Source organism: Xiphias gladius, chromosome 19, assembly GCF_016859285.1.
Source record: "Xiphias gladius isolate SHS-SW01 ecotype Sanya breed wild chromosome 19, ASM1685928v1, whole genome shotgun sequence".
NCBI lineage: Eukaryota > Metazoa > Chordata > Actinopteri > Istiophoriformes > Xiphiidae > Xiphias > Xiphias gladius.
In genome coordinates this window covers 851250-879196 of record NC_053418.1, presented here as the reverse complement: position 1 = coordinate 879196, position 27947 = coordinate 851250, and the positions used below count along the sequence as shown (strand labels likewise).

Below are 27947 nucleotides of genomic sequence, written 5' to 3'. Positions count from 1 at the left end.
TGGATTTTTGTGCTACACTGTATAGGTGTGACCTAAATCACCTGTAATGGCTGTTCATACCTCACATTTCCACATCTGTAATAATCAACATATCACATTGCTTACTCTAATGAATTTGGACTCAACACAGTAAAGTCTGACTGACTGTCTTACTGAGGGCCTCTGGAGGCCTCTGAGTGACCCCAGCGGGGCCACGGACCACAGTTTGAGGTCCCTGGGAGTAGAATCACCTTCAGCAGTGTGCTTGTCCTGAATAGTTTCCTCTCTGACCTGCTGCTCTGAATGAAGCTGCTTTTCAGTTAAATTAAGGCCATCAGCTCTGCAGCAGCAAACATCCAGATGGCCCTCCTTTATCTGAAGCTCACACTGAGCTCTTTTTAATGCATGATGCCCCGGGCGCTGGCATGAAGACGGAGCTCACAGGGAGGGAGAGAAGGAGATGAAAAGGACCATAGAAAATACCAAAACAGGAAGCTGAGATGAGGAATAATATTCAAACATTTTCAGTATTGGTGCCGAGACAACACCCAAGTTTCAGGAGACACCGTAAAGAAGTTGAAAATAATGAACATGTCTGTCGAGTTGTTGAATGTTAAATGTGGTCCGAACACAAGGAGACACACAAGGGCTTTGTCCAACTAAAATACAGTCTAACTGTTCACAATTTAAATCAGGAATGAGTTAATCACCAAGACTATGAATCTGATCAGACATTTGATTCCAGCCTTCAATACCAGACAGTTTGTGATACTCTGAGCAACATTTAGTTTGTAGCAGCAACTATCAGAAAAGTTATTCCTGCCCAGGACATGGGACTATTTTCTATCTTTTTTTTAAGTAAAATTATTGGTCAGATAAAAAAAAAAAACAAGTAATTTTCCAGAGAGATCTGAGCAAGAATGCAGCATAAAAACATCCTCACAACTACATGTACAATACGGACACAAACAAACTGTCACACACTACAGAAGAGCATAAATAATATCCAATTGAAACGCATACACACAAAGGCAAGGCTGTTTGAGTTCGCTCTGAGTTGAAGTTAAATTTGAAGTACTACTAAAACAATAACATCCCATTATTAGTAGTAGCAGTAGTAGTAGTAGTAGTAGAAACAGTAGTAGTAACAATAGTAGCAGTAGTAGTAGAAGCAGTAGCAGTAGTAGTAGCATCAGTAGTTGTAGCACTAGTAGCAGTAGTAACAATAGCAGTAGCACTAGTAGCAGTAGTAGCAGTAGTAACACTAGTAGCAGTAGTAGCAGTAGTAGTAACAATAGTAGCAGTAGTAGCACTAGTAGTAGTTGTAGCAGTAGTAACAGTAGTAGCACTAGTAGTAGTTGTAGCAGCATTAGTAGTAACAATAGTAGTAGTAGCACTAGTAGCAGTAGTAGAAACAGTAGTAGTAAACAGTAGTAGTAACAATAGTAGCAGTAGTAGCAGCAACAGCAGCAGCAGCAGTAGTAGTAGCAGCATTAGTAGTAGCACTAGTAGTAGTAGCAGTAGTAGCAGTAGCAGTAGCAGCAGTAGTAGCACTAGTAGTAGTAGTAGTAGTAGTAGCACTAGTAGCAATAGTAGCCATAGTAGTAGTAGTTGTAGTTGTACATTTTAAATGAAAAATGAGTCAGGGATCCTTTGTACAGTAACTAATGCAATTGTCACAATAGAGCCATCAGAGGAAAACAAGCACAACCTGTGAGGCTGGAGTCAGTGATCAAAGTCCACCGCCCACCACCAAATCCAAACCACGTGATTGGCGGTTGCCGCCGCCCACACAGTGATTGACAGGTCTCTGAGTACAGGAGAGAGCAGCGGACGTGAACTAAATCTGAGTTACTGATGTTAATCGGTGTTTTCTGAGGCTTAACTTTTCATCCGCGGGTGAAATTAACTCCTCGTAGATTCAGATATGTGAAAATACTTTATACTTCTGTGGCTAAACACAGTGGTGGAAAGTAACTACATACATTTACTCAAGTACTGCAATTTAGTCCAGCTCTGAGGTACTTGTACTTTGCTTGAGTCCTGAAACAATTTTTAATGCTATTTTAAACTTCGGTGCATTTCAAAGGGAAATCTTGTACTTTTTTTTTTACCGTTATTCATTTCTCTAACGACTTGAGTTACTAGTTACTTTTCAGATAGAGGTTTTAAATACAAAACATGTGATCGGCTCATAAGATATGACGCATCCTTGTAAATTGAAGTAACCGGCAGTAAATGAAGCAGCTAAAACCGGCCCCACAGTGACCAGCTACGACATTAAAGTATAATCTGCGTCTTAATTAATCAATAATGATCCATTAACACTGACAGGAGACATTCTGCCTCGCGAGCGTTTCTACTTGAAGTATATCTTGTTGGGAAGACTTCCGCACTTTTACTCGGGTGAAAAACCTCAAATGCGGGAGTTTTTACTCGTCGCGGAATATTTTTATCCCGTGGTTTGAACACTTCCTCCGCCGCTGGTTAAACAACTTATTAAGTAACGTTTATACAACACGCACCTTCCCCGTCGGGATGTTGCACCGTCATGTTTAACCCCCCCCCCACTGCTGCAAATGGACTGGTCCAGAGAGAGAGAGAGAGAGAGAGAGAGAGAGACATAGACAGGTAACGGGTTGAAACCGCAACAGCAGAAAGAGAGAGAGAGAGACACACACACACACACACACACACACACACACACTCGGACTATATTTGGGACTGAGCGAAGTGAGAAACAGTTGATGTCGGAGCTGCTGGATGTTTCTGACCGACACCGGCAACAACAGACAGGTAGGACCCACCTCCCGCTGACCTCCTGCGGCTTTACATTTCAGGTTTTCCTGTAAGTGTGGACCCGAAAATCAACTGTCATAGTCTTAAGACATGTAAACAGAGGGACTGGGAGTCCTAATGTAGGAGCCTTGGACAGCCTGTATATCCAGACCAGCCTTTATTTCCAGCCATATGTGATGAATATTATGAAATACGCATCATATAAAATACACTAGAGACACGTTACAGGAATATTCTAGAGATGATCGGTCGATGCAAAAGTGCAAAGTGAAGTTTGCTCTAAAATATATAAACTGTCCAATGCACTCACTGGAGAGATGTCGTGAGAATACTATGAAGATAATGTAGGAATAAAATGCGGGTTTTTTTAGCGGGACTTCGGCCCGACTCTCTCCCCGCCGGCTCCCCCCGTCCGGGGGCGCCGGCGCTGTGCCACGGCGGGCTGCGGTGCGTCGCAGCCGGGCAGAGGAGGTCCGACGTCCCCCCTCGCTTTTTTTTTACAGGCGTCTCCTCTCGTCTTCTTTTTCCCTTTAAAAATGTGAAACCAAACAGTGTCTGATCGTGGGGTTTATAGAGCTACGGTCAGACGAGAGTCAGGTCCTGGGTGATGGTCTGAAATTATGTAAGGGGCTGCTGGAAAGTGAGCACGCCGCGGAGGAGAGGAGAGGAGAGCAGGGATGGAGGATGGATTAAGGAGGGGAGGATGGTTTTATGTAACACCCCCTAAAACCCGCCTCCTCATCCAGCATTACAACATCTGCCGGCCGGCCTCCACTCTGAAATCCTCCATAGTCCCATAATATCTCTAAAATGTCCCTGCAATTTTCTAACTGTCTCTCTGCCTGTGTGTCTAAATGGTTTTCTCATAAAATCGAAGTTAGGAAACCTGCCCCGCATGGATCTGTACAGGTTGAGTAGGCTGGGAATGTAGCACATGCTCTTTTATAGCAGCGCCCTCGTAAAGTCGAGCTAAGATCATGATTGTTCATCCTTTTTTCAGTCAAACATCACGTCAAATCGATTTTCTTAAAGTAGCTGTTAGTCATCGTAGCAGCGTAACTGTCCGTCCACCACTTTGGTTCAGACTGAAGCACCTCAACAGCTGCTGGATGGATTGTGACAAACTCCGGTTCACACATTCATGATCCCCTCCGGATGAACTCTGGCGAGCCTCGGACTTTTTCTCTAGCGCCATCATTGGGTCAACATTTGGCATGTCAAATCTAATGACGTGCCAATTGGCCGATGGTAAACATACGCCATTTATTAGCATTGTGAGCATGCTTGTGCACTGCAGCAGAAGTAAACAGGCAATTTACCGCATGATCGGTCGGACTTTAGCGGTTAAAGTTGTTCTGTTGAGGTCCGAGCCTGAGAGGATAACGTGTAGGTGGAAAATGTTTCTGCCGATGTGAAGGACAGAGACGGTTCGGTCTGGACGAGGATCCATCCATAGGATGGGAGGGGGGCGTCGTCATGGACACGTGAACCACAGCATCCCCGCTCATGGGTTTGATGTGAGCGGTTGAGTCTTAAAATCTGAAATTTGCAGAGATGCTCAAAAACCTCCTGCTCCCGCATCTTCGAATGAGGTCAGAGGTCACAGCACTCTGAGAGCCCAGAAGAAGAAGTGAGAATGAGACGGCTCACACATCAACAGCACATAATGAGGTCAACTGTAACAGGCAGACTAACTGATGACAGATCAGCTCTCTGTCTCTGTCCCATTGAACCTACTGTAGCTGTGAATAATGGGTTTCAGTCCTGTGGGAGCTAGAAAGAACCTGCTGTGTGTGTGTGTGTGTGTGTGTGTGTGTGTGTGTGTGTGTGTGTGTGTGTGTGTGTGTGTGTGTGTGTGTGTGTGTTTTAACAGCCTGACAGACCGACCCTGCTTCAGTTGAAGCTCTTCATACTGAGGATTTTTCTAAAACTTCAGCCTCAACACACAATAAAGCCCCTTTCATACTGGACAAAAAACCCACAAACACCCACTAGCATCTGGTGTTTGTCTCCAGTGGGAAAAGGTCCAATCACCGTTCAATCTCGGGTTGAAGGCCTCTGCAGTAGTCATGGGTATTTATTTAGCGGTTTCCATCGGCACTGATGGAAACATGACACCCGGGTGGACAACGCTAATTTCCCTCCCTTTTTCTGGCGCGAAGCTATGAGGCACGTCGAAGTTCCGGGCGTTGGCGAGTAAATAGTCAGGAACATTCACTGTGTTTTACAGTCTTTGTGTCACCTTGGTCACAAATTCAATCCGTCTCCGTTCAAGTGCTGCTCCAACATCGTTCAGTCGGCGTTTGAGGTTGAAGAGACTGAAGTAAAAGATATAAAAAAGTAACCGCTGTAACATAGTCCCTGGCCCCCATGCTGCTTTCTACTGTTTACTAACCCTGTGTTTCTGACACACCAAAAACAAGACCAGGTCACAACCTAGTACGTGGCTGGACTCGTCCGTCATCTGTTGGCTTCTCTCCTGCTCCCTGTGCTCACATTTACAGTCATTTAATCCAGTTGAATTCCCATAAAGCTGCTCTCATCTACATGTGTTTCTGTTTCTGTTGTCAGGCGACGGAAATAGTGTGAAATAGTGACTGAAACGATGCCCAGTAAGATGTCGTGTTAAAGACGACGGCTGAGCTGAGATTTCAGGTGTATTTACCTGTAAAATGATCAGTCAGAGAGAAAGTTAGAAGCTCATTCGGGTCTGTGTCAGCTGACCTGAGGTCAGTTGAATGAGACCCCATAGAGAGGTGTGTCTGAGGAGGGAAAGACCGACCTCGTGCTCGTGGGTCAACACTGGCGACTCTCTTCTACAGGAAGTAGCTGAGGTTTGTCCAGAAAGTCGCTGGATTTGTCACGAAAGGGTCTGAAAAGTCGGTAAATCCAGCGACAAAGGCTCTAAGTTGGCAACACCGTCTGTAAACGCCCCTGATGACGCAATAGAAACTGTCTGCACAAATCCATTTTGAAAGAGCAACGACCAGCGGTGTGGCTTTATCACTCAGTCAGTCGCGGACATTCACATTTATAGGCCTGGCTCCGCTGTTGCGGTCCAGCCAAAACAAACAGTGGGAAAGGAGTCAATCACCTCTTTTAGTGGGTTCACCCGCGTTTAAAATAACCCACATGTACGCACTAATTTAGGTGTAAAACAGGTATAAGAGCAGCAGCCAGATAATAATTATAAGAAATAAAACGCAAGATGATCATCAACACATTCCTACAGCTTTTAACCTTCTATCACCCACTCTGCCCTCACAGGACGCTGATATGTAGATATAAACGTTTACAGCTACTAATGCGATGAAAAGCTACAGATATTAACATGTAATATGTGTCCTGATAGATTTCATTTTCTTTATTGACAAGGACGACTCACATGAATCAACCTTTCTGTCAATGTGCCAGCGTCAGTCAGCTAGTTTTCGTCTGCAGCCCTGACGATGTTAGAGTCTCCTCCTTCACTGTGATGCTGCTCGCTTCGCTGTGCAGAATGAAGCGTGCTCACAGTTTGTTTTCACCGTTTCTCCGGAGCTCGCCTTAAACCCCGGAACCGGTGGATCTAGTCGCCACGGTGCCCACGTGGCCGTCAGAGCTCAGCGAGACACACTCCGGTCACTCCCGCGGCTACAAGTACATGGCACATTCCAGCTCAGATAATTAGTTGAAACCAATAAGTGGGATCCACCAAACGGCATTACACTTCCAATGGGGGCTGAGAGCAGCAATTGAATCGGGTTTTCTCGAAGTAGGTACTGTACATAAAAGAGACAGAAAATGATTCTGTTCTGAACGGTTTCTGCCTGATATAAGTTTTAAGGATGGAAATCGTTGAGAAAAGAATACGATATTTAATATTTATCTTGACAGCGTCAGATGAGGGATGCAATTCTAACTGGTCCCTTTAAGGAGAATAGGTTGATAATATTAAGTGAAAACCATCTGTGAGGTTCATAACTTTGTAGCGTTTGGACGCGAATAATAATATTCAACACGTCACAAACTTCAGCCTCTGCGTGCTGCTTGTAGGTGCCCTACCCCCAACAGCCGGACTGTGGGCTGCTGGTCGACTGAACTGCGTGTTGGCATTTACCTGACATGGGTCACACCTGTCTACCACCTGAAGGCTCATGAATGTGCGACTAAGTGCTCAGCACCACGAGACTGGGTTTTGGGAAAGACCCACAGTGTGATGTGGTAACTCGTGGTCTATGGAGCCAGGACAGTGACTTAACATTTATTTTTTATTCCAAACAAAGCATTTAAATATGTCGTGAGAATGTCTGGGGGGGGGGGTCTTTCAAAAAATACAGGTGAAGAAAAACAAACAGGAAAGTAGGACGCTGAAATGACAGAAATCTGCTCAGGAGGCAGCAAACTGCTGACTCAGAGTTGTTGATTCAACTGTATGAGGATGCGCAGGATGTAGTTTGTGCTGCTGCTGAATATTGCATTATACAGGGAGGCGTTTCAGTTATTCAGCCTACGCTCACTGGTATAACGGGGCTGGACAAAATAATAGAAACACCCGTTAGTATAATGCAGTACAGTTCAACAGCTCCACAAACTACATCCTCCATAATGATCGTCCAGGTGATTCAAGCCCTCTGGAACATTAGCACTTTCATGAAGGAGGATTTATCACAGCACTGTTGAATTAGCCTGACTCAGTTGTAGCTGGGTGTTCCTAATAAACTGCCAACCAAGTGTTTCTAAATCGGAGCTAAAATTTAAAATATGTTGCTGCCTTTTTTGACAATGTGAATAATTTACAGACTGGGCTGTGTGTGTGTGTGTGTATGTGTGTCAGCGTGTGTGTGTGTGTGTGTGTGTGTGTGTGTGTGTGTGTGTGTGTGTGTGTGTTAGCCCCTTTATTCAAAGATTTGTCAGTTCGGGAGTGATAGCAGCTTCTTTTCCTTCTTTTCCACTGTGTGGGCCAGATTGGGCCTGAGATATATTGTTGTTGAATGCTAAAAAAAATATATACAAATGGAAAATACTTGCTCTTCCGACATTCAGATTTTTTTGGGGGGGGGGCAATGGCACTGAGAGGTACTGTAACCCATGTTTCAGAACAACCAAGTTTCACAGTTTGGGTTTTACTCTCATTGGTGGCGTCCTGTGCTCGCACAGTCCCTGAACGTCTCACCATGCTGCGTGGGCGCTCTCCTCTATTTCTGGACACATGAGTCATCTTCGCTCATGTTATACAATAGAAACTTTGCGCCACTGAGACTGTACTGAGCTTCTGCTGCAGCAGAGGCGGGAGTAGCGCTCAGTCTCTGCTGCCGACGCTCAGCCGGTTTCGGCCGCAGTTTCTGTCCGGAGGCTTGCCGTCGCCTGCAGCCTGTGCCATGAAGTGAGTCTAGCTCAGTCTGACTCTCTGTGGGTGACCTGGGTTCACTGGTGATCCTGGATAAATGGCAACACAGAGCTGCCAAACAACTGGCCCGCAGCATCAACAGATAAGGACCAGAGGATTTAATAGGGGATGAACCTGTAACTTACCTGTCTGAACATTTGGTCATTTTGGCAGCAGAAAGTGGTTTTCAATGAGGAAAAAGATGCACAATATGAACACGTAACTAGAAAAACAGTCCTGACGTTCTTCTAACAGCCCCTAGATTAGTGGTCCCAAACCCTGGGCCGCAGGCCTGTACTGGGCCTGGGAACGTTGGCGGTTGGGCCATGATATTAATCTACAAAAGAGCAGAATAATAATGCAATAAATGTAAAGCTATTTGTGTGGTGACTGTCTAGAATGTGGCCTGGTCAGTGCCGGAGAAAGTCCCGATGTGGGTCAGTTTTAACCGCGTGCTATCAGCTAAAATGGACCCGATCAAATGTCGATCCTTTCAATGCCGAGAGTGAGTGGATGACAGAACAAATGAAACTTGTCCGTGGTCGGTTTGTGCCTCTGTGCTCGACCAAAGATGACGCTCCACTCCTCCAACACCACCGTACAGTCAGAGTGGACTGTGACTGAGACGTCTTCTCTTTAGCTGATCGCGTCAGTTTCTTTCATGTTTGCTAAAAACGTTATGGTATCGAACCAGAACCTTCAGTATTTGAATCAAGTACCTCGCGAAGAGTTAGGTGTCAGATGTTATTTCAGCGGGTTGGACACATTTTTAATGAACGTGCTATATCATCTGCTTTCTATGTATTTATTTTTACTATGTGCACCATACTTTTCGGGTTGTGACGGTGCACTGCTCAGTCATTTAGGAAAACAGAAGTACGGGACTGGATTTAGTATCGGTAGATACCGAGCGTGAAAGGACTCAGACAGAGGTCGGGACTGAAAATACTGGATGGGGATCCTCCTGGGTCTGTGCTGCATCTTCCCTCAACATAATCAGCAATTATGAATGAAAGTAGTCATCAGTCTGTCAGCGCTCACTTTGCTAATTAACGTGTGTGAGGCGAGTTATCCCTCGAGTCAGCTGTTCCCATCCTTCGGCGTGAAGTAATGTCTATTTATGGCCCCTTGTCACAGAAGCCAGTTTCATCTGAATAAATGTTTAGAGTCTAGAAGAAGTCAAATTACACACTGATTCACAAAGAACAACAACAACTGCAGGACAGTCTGACTTCATGTTCTGCTTTTCTGTCCTGTTCATCGTCTCACCCTTCAGATTGATCACATGATGCCTTTAGAGGTCACAAATCCCAGGTTGGGACCTGCTGCCTTAGGACTAGAGGACCGTCTGAAGCCGGACTTCAGATTGCTGCAGACTAGTGTGGTGGCTCGTGTTGTGATGCACCGTTTAATCCTCAAGTTGTAAAAAGCAGAATGTTCCTTTAATAACTAGTGCGGGTTGAATCCAGTCTGTTACTGCAGCAGACGGAGGCCTCAGCTCTTATCTCTGAGTGCAGCTGGGGGCTGGAGTGTGGGGGGGGTTGTTGATGCTGCAGGAATGAGGCCACGGGCACAGCCAGCGGTGGATCTGGTGGTGTCGGTGTTGTTGTGGTAGTGGGCGGGTGGGGGGGGGGGGGTTTCACTGTTGTGCTGCGTTGCTGTGGCTGCGGGCGTTTAGGCTGCCGTCCACTCGCCGTCAGCTCTGTCACTGCAGGAATTTTAAGTTGAGCAGCTCTTGTGTTTGCTGATATGACAGATGGGCGAGCTTTATTCAGAACAACACCTTCCTCGCTCCTCTAATATCAGAACAGACCCACTCTGAGGCCGATAAATTTAAAAACGCAACGCCGTTCTGTCTCTTTCTCCACACCGAGCAGCCGGGTTACAGCACCGGAGACGGAAAGGAAAGAAGCCTGAATGTAAGGGAGGGAGGAAGTAGGAAAGCAGAGGAGGGGTTAAAGAATCAAATGAAGAAGACTGAAAGGAAGGAGAATGTTGGAAAGGTAAAAAGGGAAGCATGGAAGGAAGGAGGGGGCTTAGAAAGGACACAGGGAAGGAAAGAAGGAGGAGGAGGTAGGGAAGGACTTGTGTTTTCAAGTTAAAAACATGGCCTCCACGTAACAGCGGCGTTACTTGTATGATCAATAACAGCCGATCGCCCAGTCCGGCTGTTGTCATCCAACACATCACCTGAGCCGATAAGACAGATGTGATGTGGGGTCGGTGCAGCAGAATGACCCTTAACCCCTGTCAGCAGGTCACTTTCATGAGCACGCATCAAATCGCTGCTGTCGTCATGACGACACGGATGGGAAGAGAGGGGCAAGGCAGCGAAGGAAAGACAGAGGGATGGAAGGAAGGAAGAGGGGGTGGAGAAAAGATGAAGGTAGGAAAGTAGGTAAGGACAGGACAAGTTTGTAAAGGAAAGAAGAAAATAGGGAAGGAATGAAGACCGTAGGAGTTAGGAAAGGAGTGGTGGAGGTGGGGAAAGAAATGAGGGAGTGCGGAAGCAAAGAGGAGATAAGGAAGGAGGAAGAAAAAGGATGAAGAAGGTGAGGTAGAGGGGAGGTGCTAGGGTTAGTAGGCAAAGTTGTAAAGGGGATAAGGAAAGGACGAAAGGAGAAAGGAAGGGGGCCAAGGAAGGAAGGATAGAAGGCCATACAGAAGGAAAGATGGAAGCAGGCAAGGGAGAGAGGAGATGAGGTAGTGAGGAGGTAGGGAAGTAGGGAAGAAAAAGGAAATAAGATCGTAGGGAAAGAAAGAGGTGATAAAGCAAAGGAAAGGAGGGAGCAGGGAAGGAAGTAAGTGAGTATGAAAGGAAGGAAGGAAAGAGGGACGATGGTTCGAAAAGAGGTGGAAGGGAAGTGCTGAAGGTACAGAGGACAAGAGGAAGGAAGGATGAGCCTGGAAAGAAAGAAAGGAGATAGGGAAGGAAAGGAGGAGTCAGGGAAGGAGGTAAGGAAGGAAAGGAGGAAGCATTTTAAGCTCCTGTTAATCAGAACAAACATGTTAGAGACGCTGTGATGTCGTGAGTGTCAGCCAATGACAGCAGCCGTTACCGTAACGATGTCAGGCTGGGTGTGGTCACATCTCTGTGAGCTGAGATAACAGCCTGCCAACACACACACACACACACACACACACACACACACACACACACACACACAGAGCCCCTAACCGACACAGTCCAGTCCACTCCCGGGCCAAGTCCTTCGACCTCGTGGCTCGGTTCTTGCTCTGATGCGTTGTCAGCCCTTATATACATAGGTGTGTTCCTTTCAGAACCACGTCCAATCAGCTGAATTCACCACAGGTGGACTCCAGTCAAGGTGTAGAAACATCTCAGAGATGATCAAGAGAACTGGGAGGCACCTGAGCTAAAGGATCTGAATACTTATGTCTACTTAATGTGATATTTCAGTTTTTCCTTTTTGATAAATTTGTTTTCTAAAATTCGGTTTTGACTTTGTCATCATGGGGAACTGAGCGTAGACTGACGAGGGGAAAACTGTAGCAAAAGGCTGCAAAAAAAACAGTGTGAAAAAACGGAATTTGTCTGAATAGTTTCTGAATGAACCGTAGGTGACATCGTTATCAGGTCCTTAAAACTGTGAAAGAGAAGACGAAGCACGTTAATAAAACAACACCAAGTACAATGAAATGCAATAAAAAGAGGTGTGAAACTCATAAAACTCATAGATCATGGATTTAAAAAATATTAAAGACCTAATTAAAACATCCCCATAAAAAGACGTGGTTCGTACCCCCAGGAGATGAAGTCGAGGCCTGATCAGCTGGTGACGACGTGTGATGGTTGAACCCGGTGAAATCGCACCCAAATCCCCCTTTTCCTTCTCCGTGCACCTGGACAGTGGGGGAGGTTCCGCCAGTAATTCCTACCCCAGGACGCGAGCGGTCTCCGTAATGTCCGGCCTGCACAGCGATATACCTCCTCCCGTGTACTCTGCCACTGGTGCAGTTTCTGTTCACCAGTGTCACCGTGGAAACCCCAACGCCCGTGCATCGGGAAGAAGCTACCGATCAGCGACCGTTTAAAGCAGCACATAGTGAAGACAAAAGAAGAGGGTTCGTGCGGCGAAAAATGTGGCCGGTGAAAACATTTGAAGCTCGGCAGATGTTTGAAGAGTCAGTGAGAGTCTGAATAATGAGTCAGAGCCGTGACTCGGCAGTTTTCATTCTCCGAGCCACTTACAGCCTCGAGCATCAACGTGTTTTACATTTTACTGCGTCACGACTCGACAAAAACTGCGACGCCACAGGCGGCATCGAGCCCAGCAGGATGAAGGGTAGCAGGCGGAGCTGCACAGCTTCATGTAACCTCCGGAGCCGGGTCCTCGATGCAGCTCTGAACCTAGAGGTGACACGTGGACAGTCTTAGGCTGATGCACTCGAAACGATGTGAATGTGTTTTGCAACGCTACGTGCTCATTGTGTGGTTCTGCAGGTGTGAACAAGCAACCGTGCTTGTCCAGGACGTTGCGTTCAAAGACCGATAGCTGCTGCCGTCGGTTTACTTTTGAGGGAAACGTTGCCGCTGCCTGGGTTTTGTTCAGAGGGACTGTTTTGTCCCGCGAACGCAGCTCCACATTCTCGTTACATGCAGGTTGTGGGCTTTTAGTTGAGGTTGAAATAAAAGCACTTAGGTTAAGGTTTGGGTAAAGTCAAGGTCTCCGTTAAATATTGATGAAATGAACACGTCAGCTCTTTTTCAATATTTAACCAAGACCTCATCCTCCCCCGTAACTTTAACCAGCTGTTGTCAGAACCATAGAAACTACTTGTGCTTTAGTTGCGTGTTATAGGAAAACCAATGAAATAACGTCGTCAGTAAAGGTTTTGCTGAGACGCTCAATATGAACATTTCACTAACGTCTCCTCATAATGTTGATAAAAATGTAAGTTTTTCTCCCAGTGTGTTTGCTGTTGACACTGGTAACACATTAACATCATTTCTAGGCGACGTGATTGGAGCAAAAATCTGTTGCTGCGTTCAGTTTTTAGATTCACTTGCTGAAAAGGAGCCTCTCTAATGTCCGTGTTTGGTGGTTTGGGTTTTGCCTTCTGATTTTTCGACAACATAAGTAAATAATGCTTTAATAATTCCTTCTTTTAGCCGTCGACTTTAAAACCTCAGATGTCCAAGAGTCCATGAACGTAGCAGCATCCAACAACAAAGTATTGATGCGACTTAATTCTGGCTCTGATGGCGTCTGTGTAAACTGAGCCAATAGAAAATTGTTTAGATTCAGGAATGTGTGTGTGTGTGTGTGTGTGTGTGTGTGTGTGTGTGTGTGTGTGTGTGTGTGTGTGTGTGTGTGGGGTAGTGATAAATCTGGATGGAAGGTCTACACGTTCTCAGGACCTGTCTTTTTGTTTCTGTGTGTGTAGAAATGCAGTGACCGCTACTAACGACCTCCTCGGTGATCTTAACCAGATAATTTACGTCTCCTCATCCACACACAGAGAGAAAGCTGGACGCCCTCTGCGAGAGTCTCTGCTGTGGCCCTGGACTCATCTCTAGGACCCATCCACACATTTATTTTCTTCTCACGAATCACACTGTGAACGAGAACACTGAAACATCTGTGCATGAAGCTCCGTGAACACTCAACATTGACCAAAAAGACCGAAAAGCAAAAGCGATCGGAAAGAATGACTCAATGAAAACCGTGTCCATGTTCACCAGAGAGCTTTTCACAGACACGACTCTGTTGCTGGATTAGTGCTTCATGCTGAGTTTACCTGGTGAGTCGTCGTAGTGCAGGGAATTTTACCCCGTCAGCCAGTTTACCCGTTTCTGGAATGGGTTTCATTAGAGAATTTACAGCATCATCAGATTTTAAAAATCAGCTGATATTTAGCAGGTGCTATTTCTGCTGGCTGGGTTTTGAACCTTTTTTTGGTCCTGACAGATCCGTGTCTGTTTCACCACGTATCAGAAACTATCAGGCTGACGGTTAATGTGCGACTGATCATTTAAGCCGTTTTTCAAGCAAAAACTCCAGTTGTTCTCTGGCTCCAGCCACTTTTCTCTGTCTTACATGAAGGTAAACTGGACGTCTTTGGGTTTTGGACAGAGACAAAGAAAGTACCGGAAGAGCTTTGATGCATACTTTCATAATTTTTGGACATGGAATAGACCCAACTATCAGTTAATTGGGAATGATTGTTGGTCCTTCTTCATTTCTGGCTCCATTTTGTTTCTTTCGTTTGTTCGGTTTGTGTTTTCAGTCACTCTCTCCTCCTACACACACAACCAGCCGCTGAAAGCAACAAACTGCAGTCCCTTCACTCTGGGTTGTTGAGCGGAACTCTGGGAAATGTAGGAGGTCAGCGACTGCTGTGGAGGAGGCCGAGGGCGGAAGCTGGATTCACCAAAAAACCAAATTACGACAACACGTCTTCACCAATTTACCGCTGAGCAGTGGCAGTTTGAATTGCACTCCCGGGCACGGCAGCCGGGTGGGGTTTACCGGAGACGGTGACCCCAGCAGTGTGTGTGTGTGTGTGTGTGTGTGTGGTATTAGAAACAGTGTGATGGACAGTTGCTTTGACACCTGCAGGACACTTGTGTTTTACACTCTCTCCCTCAGCGTCGGGGTGGTCTAATGGTGGGAGATCTATTTTCGTGCAGCATCCCTCTCTTTGTCTCTCCCGCATTTCTGCTAGCTGATTGGACGGCTGGGTGCGGTAACCTAGCAACCCTCAGATATCTCCCAGCATTCCTCTGAGTTATCTCCTGTCCCGGCAGACCCACAGAGGCAGATTTGCTGGATGAGAATTTATTAAGCAGGGGAACAGCAACCCGAACAAATGCTCAGGTATTAATCCTGACGGAAAATCTACAGTAAGATTTTTGTTTGAAGTTGAAGTTATTCCATCAGCTTAAAGAAACAGAGAACCTCAGAGACTGAGGAACGTATTCACTCGCTAGGCTTTAACTGACTCGGACTTGTGAGGCAGGTGAAGACTTGTCATTAGGAATTATCAGCTGATGATTCATTCTGTGACTCCTCCAACCTCGTGGTGACACTCAGCCACCGTGAGCTCGTCAAAGCAGCTGACTGAGGATCTAAAATTAAGATAACTGATGCTACGGGGGGGGGGAGCTATAAAAAGATATCAAAGTGCTTCCAGCAGAAACTTTCAGATAAACCTGCAGGTCTGCTCAGGAGGAAGGCAAAGTAACCCCCCCCCCCAAATGACTGCAGAGGAGCTACAGGAAGGTTCAGCTGACGCAGGAGTGGCGGTGCAGCGCTCCCCTGTGCAGCGCTCATGCCCAACCGGGTCGACGTGGACCTGAGCTCCAAAGTCAACGTCTGAAGTCTGCAGAGCAACGTCTGGATAGGCCAGAACCTGAAGTGATCTGCAGGAGAGAATTCATCAGTCAGGACCGGAAAGACCGGAAAGTTTTTACAAGCCGCAGTATCTCTTAAAGGGAGGGGTCACCAAGCACTGCCTTAGCAGGGAGTCCAAACTGCAAATGCCACAACTACAAATGTCCTCATGGCTGGCCGGGGGCCAAGCGCTTTGGCTGACTCAGGTCGCCTTGTCGTGAAGTCCGCCGTGTTCGCTGAACCGTACAACCCGGTTTTCTTTCTGTAGAGGAGGAGGCGTTGTGTGCTCATTAGCGCGATCAACAGCCGGTCACGGACGCGCCCGCAGCGCCTGGGAGGCTCAGCTCAGGGCAAAGAGGTCTGTCCTCCACGTTGAGGGCAGCGATACCTGGTTAAAGGTTAGTTAAGGGTTAAGGACTCAGGACTCAGGAGCGGCAGCAGTCACAGAGACCGACTCAGTGTCTTCACTGTCCCTGTCTCCAGCCTCTTCTCACTTCCCTCAGAACTTTCCAGAACTTTTCAGACCCGTCATTCTCAACCTGTTCCCCAGATACCCTCAGATTTTCCCGCCTCTCTCTGTGGCTGAGCACCACCTGCCAACACACCTGCCCCACTTTTCGCCCAATCAGAAACAGACCCGTATACATGCCGGCCCTTTTCCCTCAGATCGTCAGTGGTGCTACGTGCTGCTGATTTACAGCCTGATTTACAGCCTGATTTACAGGCTATTTTACAGCCTGTTTTACAGCCTGCTTTACAGCCTGTTTTAGCCTAATCCACTCCTCTTACTTGCACCTCATTGTTGAATTCTGAGCTTGTTTCTCTTTGGACTAACTGCCTTTGCCTGTAGGTGGATTTCCATCATATTTTAGCCAAATTTTGACAAAAGAAAATGCAAATGAAAGCATGTGTCCATTCACTACTGTTACAAATTACTAGGAATTGGTTCGTCCAGACAAACAGCTGGTGGAGCGGGTTGTCTAGTCAGGTGCCATTAAACCACCGCAGGAGGAAACTGCAACAAGGTGACGCCATTGAAAGCGTTCCAGTCAAAGCTTCAACGTCTTGAAAAACAGGATTGTTCCATGTGTTAATTTAGGCTCAGATCACAGATCTGACGCACAAAGTGTCTGACTTTGACACCAGATGCTGTTTTTGGACCAGAAGTCAGTCTAGGTTTGTTGTAACCCCGACCTCCATATGTTCTCAACCTTCACCGTGGGATGTTGCAAAGCAGAACATAATGTTTTGTTTTGGTTTTCTACCTTTAGCATAACGGAGCTGATGTTGTCAGGTAACAAACAAAAGGTTCTTTTTAATATTGTGAGTCCGAGTGAGAAGAAATATTATGTGAAGTTTGTGAAATCCGGAAGGAAGAGTCAGAAACAAAGAGAACTTCACTCAGTTTCGTGCTGGTTTCAGTCATTTTGGAGCTGATTTCACTATCAGATTAAACTCCTGCAGTTCGTCTCCCGCCGGCATCATCGCTTAGCAACAGTGTCGGCTTCCTGAAAATAAAACCCGAATCTGAAAATAGACGCAGAGCTTCACTGCGGGACGTTAAACGATGAGAGATGACTCCATCTGTTGTTCGAGAGTCCGTTCAAGTATCTACTGAATCTAACAGTAGGTGTGAGGATGTGACAGTTAAACAGGAGAAAATCACAGACAAAGAAGCTCAGCAGCCGTTTACTCCACCCTGACACATGAGCTGGTTGCTGGCTGGGCTTCTACTTTTAGTTGGGGTGGTCCTCTGTGCAGCGGCCCCACCTGGACTGAGGCGGGACCCAGCTCACCTGCCTGCCGAGGCACATGAATCTGCGGGGTTCTCCGACCTCTAAACCTTCACAGCTGAGAGTTTCAGAGTGTGGTTTGTGTCTCTGCCTCTCTGGCCCTTTTGCTTTTCTAAAACTCTTTGCGTGGTTTGCTTTTCAGACTGGGAGCTGGAACTGAAATCTGTGCTGCACTGAGTTGACTTTTTCGGATTCAAATTCCAGCAGGGTCTGAATTTTATCCCTGTTCGTTCCAGTCCTGTCAGTCGTTTCCCGAGACGCCGTCAGTTTTCAGATCGATTTCCTTCCTTCAGTCCTCAGGTCATTTCTATGAAAAGCAAACACGGAGAGATGATCCACCACAGCCAGCGGTTCCGACCCGCTTCGTTCAGCCTGGCGTCATCTGACTGACTGTGGTGAAACTGTCTGGTGCTGCTGCAGAGGCAAGGAGCTGACGCCAGATTCCCTCCACTTATTGATCAGATTATTGATCACCAGGAGCCATAAAATTGTAATTGATCTCTCTCCAGAGACAGATAGAGATCTTTCTTCTCTGGAATCCAGAGCTGTCTAGTGTTGACCTTTGGGGGACTCTTTCTAGAGCCTCCACTTTAACCCCTTAACACACAAAGTTTTCATTTTCTCTTCAGTGGCTTTAAAGGATAAATTAGGTTTATTTCAACCTGTGCATCCTATAAATGTGGACGGGTTGAGTCCTGCATCAACTGGTCCCGCTCCCCGCACCAGAGGTTGTCTTCCTCAGTTTCCTGACGTTCACTGTGTCTCCGCCTCTGCCTCCACACTTCGTGTCTCCCGTTACTCCGGTTGGTATAAACACGGTCGACCATCGGAGTGAACGGTTCCAGCTCCCAGAGACAAGACTCCGAGATGATGGGAAAAGCGGGGGGCAGCTCGTGCAGCTCGTCCTGACGTGCCTTGTTTCCTTCGAGTGCAAAGTTGGCACAACCCACGGAGAAACAATAACCACAGTTACGGAAAATGCACCAGCTTGAAATAAACCAAAGTGACCCTTTATGGTTGGAAAGGTCGTCTTCATCCACTGTGCCTGACAGCGTCATGCTCTGGTTATCTTATCATGTTATCCAGCTCCTCCCTGAAACCGGATGCACGTCTGTAGTGGCTGCACTTTCCCATCAGACGGGAAAGAATTCTAGATCATTTTTGACACATCTTTGCAAAGTTCAGCCCGACAGATTTTGGATCTCCGGGAACTTTGGGATCTCAGCCGGAGTTTGGAATAAGGTTCCGTGGATGTGAACAAAGGTTTGACAAACAGCAGGAGCTGCTGGTGTATGTAGCGCTCCAGATGTTTCAGGACAATGCAAAAGTCCCGGTCGCGCAGCTTTTACCTCCACCTGAGCTGAAGACGACATAATCACACTGGTCTGTACAGAGGACCCGGGGGGTGGAGGTTCCCCTGGTAGGAGGACATCAGAAATCCTTCCTGAGTGTCTCTGACCACAGCTCGTGAACCACATATCAACTTATTAATTATTCAGTGTCGGTGACAGCAGACACCAGCAGAGATCAACAGAGGTGGGGGGGTGGGGGGTGGGGGCGGGGTCAGAGGCAGCCTGGACAAAATCTGTCAGATGGGCAGAAAATCTGAAACCCTGCAGACAGTGAAAAATGCTCCACCGTGAAAAGATGAGCACATCAGCAGTGTGGGCAACGCTTCATCCGGCAGGTCTGTCATTTCTGAATCATTTCCAAGGAGAGGTTCTGGAAAGAACTGGGTTATTAGCTATAAATCGCAGAGAGAACAGAGCCAGTGAAGATGATTTTCAAACACAACCTAGACAGTGTTTTAGTCAGGGCCCGGCTAAACATACAGAAATATAAGATTTGTCTACAGGCAAAAAACAATTCAGCCAACGTGGAAAAAAATAAATGAAGAATGAATGAACGAACATTCACGTGGGTTTAACTTCACTTAAACTGACATAACTAAGAAATTACGGTGAGTTTTCCTGAAGCTTCCTCTGAAATGATTAAGAAATGATTAGGAAACGATGCAGCAATGACAAACCCACTGCTGAAAAGTGAAGGATGATGGGACTTTCTTTAGAAACGTCTGCAGCCATGCATGTATCACCAGCTCTGGATGTCGCAGTCAACAGAAGATCAACAACTCGTTCTGGGAACTCTAATTTGTTTTATTATATTTACTACATTTAAAAAATATGAAAATTAAGGGAAAAAAATCCACAACACAAAAATCTGGGTGAAAATCAGATTCTTCAAATCCGATTTAGAGCAGGAACCGCGTGTTAGTATTTTTCAACATTACTTTATTAGCTCAGTATGAATTGGTACCAACTGAACCTCAGTTAAACTGTGTTTACTGTCATTTCTGGTTTTACCTCCAGGCCTCTGTCTGATCACGACCGTTTCCCACCAGATTTTTAAAACATACGTGTGTGTGTGTGTTTCAGGTGCTGATCAGGCTGAAGAGCCCTGAAGACGAACAGATACAGACATGATCCCTTATTCTCCCTGAGGTAACCACACACACACACACACACACACACACACACACACACACACACACACACACACACACACACACACACACTTTCATTACGAGTGTGTGCAGGGCTCTTCCCATCACTGACCGCAAGTTACCCAGACCTCCACCTGTGTGTGTGTGTGTGTGTGTGTGTCGGACAAAGCTGTGGACTCTGGAATAATCCCTTTGTTTCCGTCGGCCACATCAGACAATACAGAACTGGCAACCCAGCAGCTGCGGCAGAGCCATGTATACCGAGAGTTGTGTCAACTGTCTGAGATTTACATCCACGCAACAATCTGATAATAGAGACACTCCAGCATTGAACTAAACCCTCTCGTCCTCCGTCTTCTCCAGAGTACGATGATCCGTTTCATCTGCGTCTCCAGTACAGAGACATCTTCAGCGTAGCTCAGCGCAAAGGCTGAAGAGAGAAAAAAATCATCACGGGTCTGTCAAGTCTCCCCAGAAGTTTAGTTACAGGTAGAATAGAGAGCGAATCGATTGCTGCGTTTCCAGTTGTTTCTAAGCCCACAAACAAACATATGACTCAGCACAAAAGTTTTCAGTAACAGAGGAACGATTGATGAATAATCACCCGGGTTTAAATGGAGAAGTGTCGTCCGCGGAGATTCATCCGCACGTCACAAAGGAAGTCAACGCAACCAACCGGACAAACTAAAATAACAGTCTCAGAACTGTGTGTGTATTTTTCCTGTATTTAGAACCAAACCGCACGCTTCTGTTCCAGGAACCTCTCAGGAAAGGATTGGGAAACAACAGACCTGTAAAATCGAGCTCTACCGGATCATCTTCCAAAAACTCCGAGTGTGTCTGGTTTTCACGTAGCAGATCAGTGTTTCTCAGTGTTTGGCTCGTCGAGCTTCAGTTGGCTGCTCACATGGCAGCAAAGGATCACGATATCGTTTCCGGTGCACGGAATCCAAAAAAGGCTCGAAGACGCAGCGGTGTCCACGGACGAGATGGCAGGATAAGTTAGCGCCTCAAAAGCAAAACACAGGTTGCAGGGGGTCAGATTAAAAACGGGAGAAGTTCGAGCTCCACAAGCTGAACGGAGGAAGTTCAAGGAAAGTGGTGGGACGATTTTTATTCGTCCTCCACGGATCCATCCCAGGCGGCTCGTCTGTTCACTGTGTCCTGACAATGTTGCTCCCGTGGAAAGAACGGGGAAGACGGAGGTGCTGCGAGAGGTCACACCGCTCCAACTTTTCTCTCTGTCGTTTCTCTGTGGGCCGGACTCTTCCTTTAACACCCTTGTTTTAAGTAGGACCACAGTCAGACTCAGCTGTTTACATGTCCTGTTCAAAGATGAATGGTGTCCAACAACCACTGCACACGTGCCCCCGGAACGGCCTTATATTTAAGACTTAACACCTTCCTCAGAAAATGGTTATTTTACAGATCTCCGAACAGACCCGCGTTGAAAGAAGTGAAATTACCCAGTAATGTGGCGGAACCGGTGATCTGGAAGAGGGATTCCCGACCTTTGAACCTCCTCCTCATTCACTTCAGCAGGGTCAGAGTTTTATCACAGCAGCAGCTGAAGATACGTCAGCACGGCCCTGACTGAACCCTGGGCTGTATAGGGCTCTGGTTCAGCAGCTGTTTGTCATAGAAAGCCTCTGCAGCAAATTTCTGTTTTCCAGCTGACTCACACACACACACACACACACACACACACACAGTTATCCGTCAGCTGATCCCTAACTTACCTGCTCCTGTTTCCAGTTTGTCATTTACACTCAGTTTTACTGTACTTACACTAATGTAATGTAATATACTTTATATACTGTACATTGTCATAACCTCTATAACTATTTAATACCAACTTATGTATGTTTTTCCCTCAGAAACTGACCAATCAGCAGTCAGGATGATGCCCAAGGTAAACAGTGTTATGGTTAAGTTACAGAGACACAGCTTTTCTTTCACAGGGGAACTTAGCACGAAATCCACGAACCATATCAGTTTGTGGATGACCCGTGTGTGTGTGTGTGTGTGTGTGTGTGTGTGTGTGTGTGTGTGTGTGTGTGTGTGTGTGTGTGTGAGAGCAGCAGCTGGCTCAGACGTCTCCAGGGAGTGTGTTGTCACTGAGAGGGCCCAGCGTCCCAGGATCCCCTGCCGCCGCCATCGTGGTGAGACACACACACACACACACACAGATCAAGTTATATTATCCTTCAGATTAATCTTGAGGCAGTAATCTGTAATCTCCGGGCCCCCCCCTCCAGGCCAGAATGGAGGATGGGGTCATCGGCTATAAGGACTTGGCAGCGTTACCGAGAGACAAAGCCATCCTGGATATAGAGAGACCAGACCTGATGATCTACCAGCCGCACTACAGCTACAGTCCACTGGAGGTGATTTCAAGTCGTGGTCTTAAAGGATGAATCTGGTGGTTTTCTATATTTTTCTCCTTGTCCACAAAACCTCATGTGCAGAGCCGAACCGACAACGGACGTTTCCCGCTGACGAGTAACATCTTTTTCCTCGGCGCCGTGTGTTTTACGAGGGAAAGACACTGTGTGAGGCGGGAGGGGCGGGCGCGTGCAGGTGTCGCAAGCTAGCTGTTGTTGTCTGGCGGCGGCCGATTTAGCCGCTCGCCAGCATGTTCAGCAGTTGAGGCTGGTGGAGGAGATCGACTGATGTCAAACATCGTCCTCCTTCTCTGAGTCACAACTCAGTCAAACCCCAACGCGCAGACACGGTACGCACGTTTTCGGATGTAGTGTAACTCAGGAAGTCGTTATCTCTGGCGCGCGTCGAGAAAACACGGGCGATAATGGGATGTGGGTGAACCGGCCAGCGTGACCGCAGATCGCAGTTGGTCTGACAGTGGGTTAGTTTGTCGGTTGGTTGGTTCTGTGCCCGGCTGCGGCATGAGACATCAATCTGCTGCTTGGAGACCGGACAGCTCGTTAGCACAGCTGAGACCCAGCAACTGTGTGTGTGTGTGTGTGAGGAGACAAGGAGATCAGATTTTGTCTGTGTGTGTGTGTCCAATAAGTCAATTTATACGAGTTGTTTGTGTTTGATTTTTGCCGTTCACAATGAAATGATGAAATTATAACAATGGTTTCAATTTGAATGAATCATCATCCTTTTGCTAATTAAATAATGTAATTCAGAAGAGCTGCGAGGAGCCGAGGCTCCATAAAAACCACTTTCTGTCCCCTGAGCTTGTCTTCTCAGGCAGCTCTTACTCTCCGTTTGAATGATTCTGTATTAGAAGTGGCAGATAACAGCATAACTGCAGGTTGGGAAAAAGACTAGTGCATCCAGGACTTTTATGTCGCTCTGCCAGGAAGGTGTTAAATACCTAATAAACCCAGAGATTGTCGCACAACGCTCTTCAGGAGGTGTAATGAATCAGTTCATCCGAATGACTTGGCTTTAGACAACATGTCACGCCTGCATCTCCCTGAACCCACTGGTGTCGGGGTGTAGATCTGAAGGCACAGATACCAGACCAGACTGGGTCTGAATAAAAGACAAAAATCGGCCCTTACTGTTGGTTCTAAAATGTTGTCTCTTCGTTAGCTAAATGTGCGTAGGCTGATTGTGTTAGCTGCTAGCCGTTAACCCTTGTTTCCAGTCTTTTGCTAAGCTAAGCTAAGCTAAGCTAAGCTAAGCTAAGCGGCTGCTGGCTGCACACAGCCAGATGATAAATACGTGCGGAAATAAAGAAATAATTCATAGACAATATTTCCGTCTCACATTAAATTCCATTCTGGGCACGTTAACGCTCTTCCTAATGAGTGAATGCACTGTTTTTCTATGGCATGTAGCATGTAGCACTCAGCTTGTTAGTTTCAGGAAATTCACACCACAACACCATCAAAAACTGTCCTGTGTTTTAAAATGTGATTTAACAGAGAATATGAAGGTAAAACAAACATAATTAATGTTTGTTGTTATAAAAATCCTTGGTACATAAACAGATGCCGGATTTGACAAAGTCTTATTCACATCAATTTTACAGTGTGTTTGTATTTTTGCATTGCCTTTACCTGGATCTTCTTCCTCCTTCTATGGATCTATTTATATGTTTGAGCGTTGAATCTATTTTCATTTTCTTTCCTCCAGAGGTCCTTGTCTCCTCGCTCCATCTCTCCTCCTCCCTCCCCAGAGGTAAGCTCATGTACCTGATTACACTGGAGGAACTTCAGTATAGGAAGAAAGATAAATATTTTTATTACCTAGTGTTGATGGACCTGGTGTACAATATTTACACTCGGCGAGCACTTTATTAGGAACACCACACTAACACTGGCTAGTTCCTCCTTTTGATCTCGAACAAGCTCAGGTCTTTGTGGTCTGGATTCCACCAGATGGAAACTTTCCTCTGAGATTCTGGTCCATGTCGACACGACTGCATCGCGTCATTTCTGCTGATTTTCAGCTTCACATTCAAGCTGCCAGTCTCCTGTTCTACCACATCTCAGAGGTGTTCTACTGGATCCAGATCTGGAGACTGGAGGGGCCACTGAAGTTCACTGAACTCCAGGTCACGTTCATGAAACCGGTTTTTAAACGACTTTACTTTGTGACATGGAGCATTATCCTGCAGGAAGCAGCCATTAGAAGATGGTAAACTGTGGCCATGAAGGGAGGCACATGGTCAACAACAACACTCAGACAGGCTGTGGCATTCAGACCGTGATTGGTTGGTATTAAGGCCCAAAGTGGAGCCAAGAAAACCTCCCCCACACCATTACACCACCACCAGTCTGGACTGTTGACACGAGGCATGTTGGGTCCATGGATTCATGCTGTTGACGCCAGATTCTGACCCGACCAGCTGCTGCCTCAGCAGAAATCCAGATTCATCAGACCAGGCTACGTTTTTCCAGTCTTCAACTTCCCAGTGTTGGTGCTGCCTGTGCCCACTGCAGGCTCAGGTGTCTGTTCTTGGCTGACAGCACTGGAACCTGACGTGGTCTTCTGCTGTTGTAGTCCATCCCCCTCAAGGTTGGACGTGTTGTTCATCCTGAGAAGCTTCTCTGCTCCCCACAGTTGTAAAGAGTGTTTATCTGAGTCACCGTAGCCTTTCAGTCAGCTCCTCTAGAGGAGTTCAGCAGTTTCACAAACACTCAAACCAACAGTCACGTCACAGTCAAAGTCACTGAGATCAGATTTTGTCCCCAGTCTGATGTTTGATGTGAACATCAACTGAAGCTCCTCACCTGTATCCACAGGATGTTATGCATTAAACTGCTGCCACATGATTGGCTGATTGGATAGTTGATGAATAAGCAGCTGTACAGGTGTTCCTAATAAAGTGCTCGGTGAGTGTGCGTAAGGGAGAGAAGTACTTTTAACTTTTTCCCTTCCTGCTCGAAGCGTTTGTGTTCATATGGTGTCCATTTTGTTAAGAGTTAATACAAAGAATTCCAAAAAAAGAACCTTCAGTCTTTTATTGATGTGAATTGTTGTGGAACCCAAGTAGAACCCTGCGTAGACCCGACAGAGCTCGGCCTGTCATCAGAGGGTCTCAGGTTAAACTCCAGCAGCAGCCCCGTTTCCTGTCACTGCCATTAAGCAAGGCACTAACCTCCCTCCTGCCCGACTCCTGTGTTCCTCTATGTGCCCAGAACCTCTCTAAGGAGTGGCTGGAGAACCGGTCTCCTGGAGGTTCCTCCCCTGGTTCCACCATCCAGACCAGCAGAACACACAGCGCACACACGCCGCCAACGCCGCACACACCAAACACGACAAACCCAACCCACACACACTCCTCTGGTACCAAGAGCATCCTGCAGCACTTCCACAGGCCTGGTAAATACTCCCAGAACTTTCTGTGTCTTTCTGTTCATTTTCTCTTCGGAGTGCGAGGACCTGAAAAGCCATTTATGTTTTATAATTTAAAATTAAATGAAGTTGTTTTTGACTCTCCATCCTTACATTTGACACTTTTTAGGCCAAGAAAAAGAAGTAATACGTGACTGAATAGATTTAACAACCTGACTTTATACCTGTCATGACTTTATATTTTATTTATTTATTTATTTTAGAAAATGGTACCAACATCTATAAGAAGCCTCCCATCTACAAACAAGGTACAGCTTGTTACACTGACACTTTACGCTACCCGTTAATATCTCTGTCTCTCTGAACTCTGGATTACATATAAAACAATGGGTGTCACACGCCGCCAGTGTTTGTTTAGTGAATGAAATCAAAGTGACATCTTGCTGTTCTTCAGCACCAGATACAATTTGTATGTACTGAACATGTTACGTTCAGCCTGAGCCCAGACTTTCAAAAACTCTTCATGTTAACGTTCATGTTTGAATTATGACTGGGATCCTGTGATTTTTCTGAATATTTTTCTAAAATATCTGACTTGGCCTGAAAACCAAACAAACATGGACGCCTGATATCAGCCAAAGTCATCGAAGGTGGCTGAACCTGGATTTGGTCCTCCTTCTCAGAGTCCTAACTGAGTCAGATCTGAACTCACGGACACGAAGCACGTGTTAATACGATTCAGTGTGACGTCCACTTCCTGAGGACGTCATGATCTCTGATGTCCCTCCAGAATAAAGCTCCAGAAATCCACTTAGAAACCAGAGAAAGAAGAGGCTGCAGAACTTCATTCAGAATCTTCATGTTTTTAAGTTTCCTTCAGTATCACAGTGACCCAGTGGTAGTTGTCTGAACATCCACAGCTACACTGAGAACAGGAGCTGATCACAGCTGGTTCAGCAGCTTTTACTGGGACAGTTTGTCTGAATGGAAACAGATGTAGACTAAAAACACGGGGCTGAAAACAGAAAAGCAGCACCGACATGTAGCTGACATTACAACAGCACATCTGATGAGCTTCTACAAGGCCTTGTTCTCCTGATGGTTGTAACTAACAGGCCCATTTGTTAGTGTCAGCATGTTTCCATCAGATCAGCAAACATTTTTGACTTCCTCTAAAAACCACAGAGATCCACTTTAAGGACATCAGGCAAATCACTGAAAATACGTCAGATGTCGTCCGTTGTAACGTCAGAATAAATCCGAACAACAAGTCGACATGATTTCACTGCATTTAATCAGCTTTAACATCCCGTGTGTGTGCGTCGTGTACACAGACGGGTCGTCCTCTGTGGTCCCTCAGGGGAAACACATCGAGGACCTGATCATCGAGTCGTCAAAGTTTCCAGCAGCTCAGCCTCCAGACCCAAACCTGCCCTCCAAGATAGAGACCGACTACTGGCCCTGCCCCCCTTCCCTGGCTGTGATCGGTACGACGCAAAGACACACACACACACACACACACACACACACACACGTGCTGCATTTAGCATGTAATAAAAATGTGGGATTTTCAGATTTTTGATTAGAAAATTCTGAATATCTCGATCAGCTGTAAATTCTGACAATAAATGCTTCCAGTCGTGTTTTAATCGGACGGTTCTCCTCTCCTCTCACCTTGCGTCCTTTCCATTTCTCTTGTTTACCCTCCTCTCCTTGTTTCCTCTCCTCCTCTAGAGAAGGAGTGGAGGAGGAAGGAGCGGAGGGATGAGGAAGAGGAGGAGGATGGGGAGCTGGATGATGAGTTGTGGGGGCTGAGAGCTCTTCAGAAACAAGAACTCAACAAGGTAGGAGAGTGTAACTGTGCAGTTTTTAAACAGAGCCGCTGTCATGTTTCAGGACCTGGGGGGATCAGTTGTTTACAGCGGAGGAAGACCACAGGGTTAGGTTTTAAACCAAGCACATTTACTCAAGTACTGAGGGAAAAGGCTGCTGATAGTCTGTATCACATACTCAACAGATGGATTCTGATCCGAGTCTGGACCAGAATACAATTTAACCCAAATCCGGCCTTTAACAAAACGTCACGCGACCTGACCCGGACTCCTTGTGAGTCACCTCTCGTCTTTCAGGCTCCAACTACATTTCAGTCCCAAAGATCCAATGTTCTGTTCAGAACTAGCGATGCGAAGAAAAGACAGGTTGACAGAGAAAATGTGCTCGAGTAAAAGCGAGTGGACGGAAAAGTCATCGTTCGTTCTATCTGAGAGACGTAAGAGACCAGCTGAGGAGGGTGGAGAAAGACATGTCCGTTCTGAACCAAGCTGTCCTCAGAGTCCAGAGCTGAGCACAACAAAACTGAACCAATCCTC

At 46.4% G+C, this 27947-nt stretch overlaps 1 protein-coding gene across 4 annotated transcripts in view; it reads left to right on the top strand.

Moving 5' to 3' along the window:
• The first annotated feature begins 2671 nt into the window (after nucleotides 1-2671).
• The window catches only part of LOC120805190 (dematin-like), a 32763-nt gene continuing 7487 nt past the window's right edge, over nucleotides 2672-27947 (top strand). For 2 of the 4 annotated variants that reach the window (XM_040155159.1, XM_040155156.1), the window contains exons 1-10: nucleotides 2672-2775; nucleotides 19733-19798; nucleotides 21678-21712; nucleotides 21882-21962; nucleotides 22059-22187; nucleotides 23914-23958; nucleotides 25422-25605; nucleotides 25842-25886; nucleotides 26913-27065; nucleotides 27313-27422. In XM_040155159.1, the coding sequence (XP_040011093.1) occupies nucleotides 21701-21712; nucleotides 21882-21962; nucleotides 22059-22187; nucleotides 23914-23958; nucleotides 25422-25605; nucleotides 25842-25886; nucleotides 26913-27065; nucleotides 27313-27422 (759 nt within the window). In that variant the 5' untranslated portion in view covers nucleotides 2672-2775; nucleotides 19733-19798; nucleotides 21678-21700. Of the gene's footprint in view, nucleotides 2776-8989; nucleotides 9115-13630; nucleotides 13913-19732; nucleotides 19799-21677; nucleotides 21713-21881; nucleotides 21963-22058; nucleotides 22188-23913; nucleotides 23959-25421; nucleotides 25606-25841; nucleotides 25887-26912; nucleotides 27066-27312; nucleotides 27423-27947 lie in introns of those variants that run through there. The other 2 variants (XM_040155157.1, XM_040155158.1) reach the window with 2 other exon arrangements.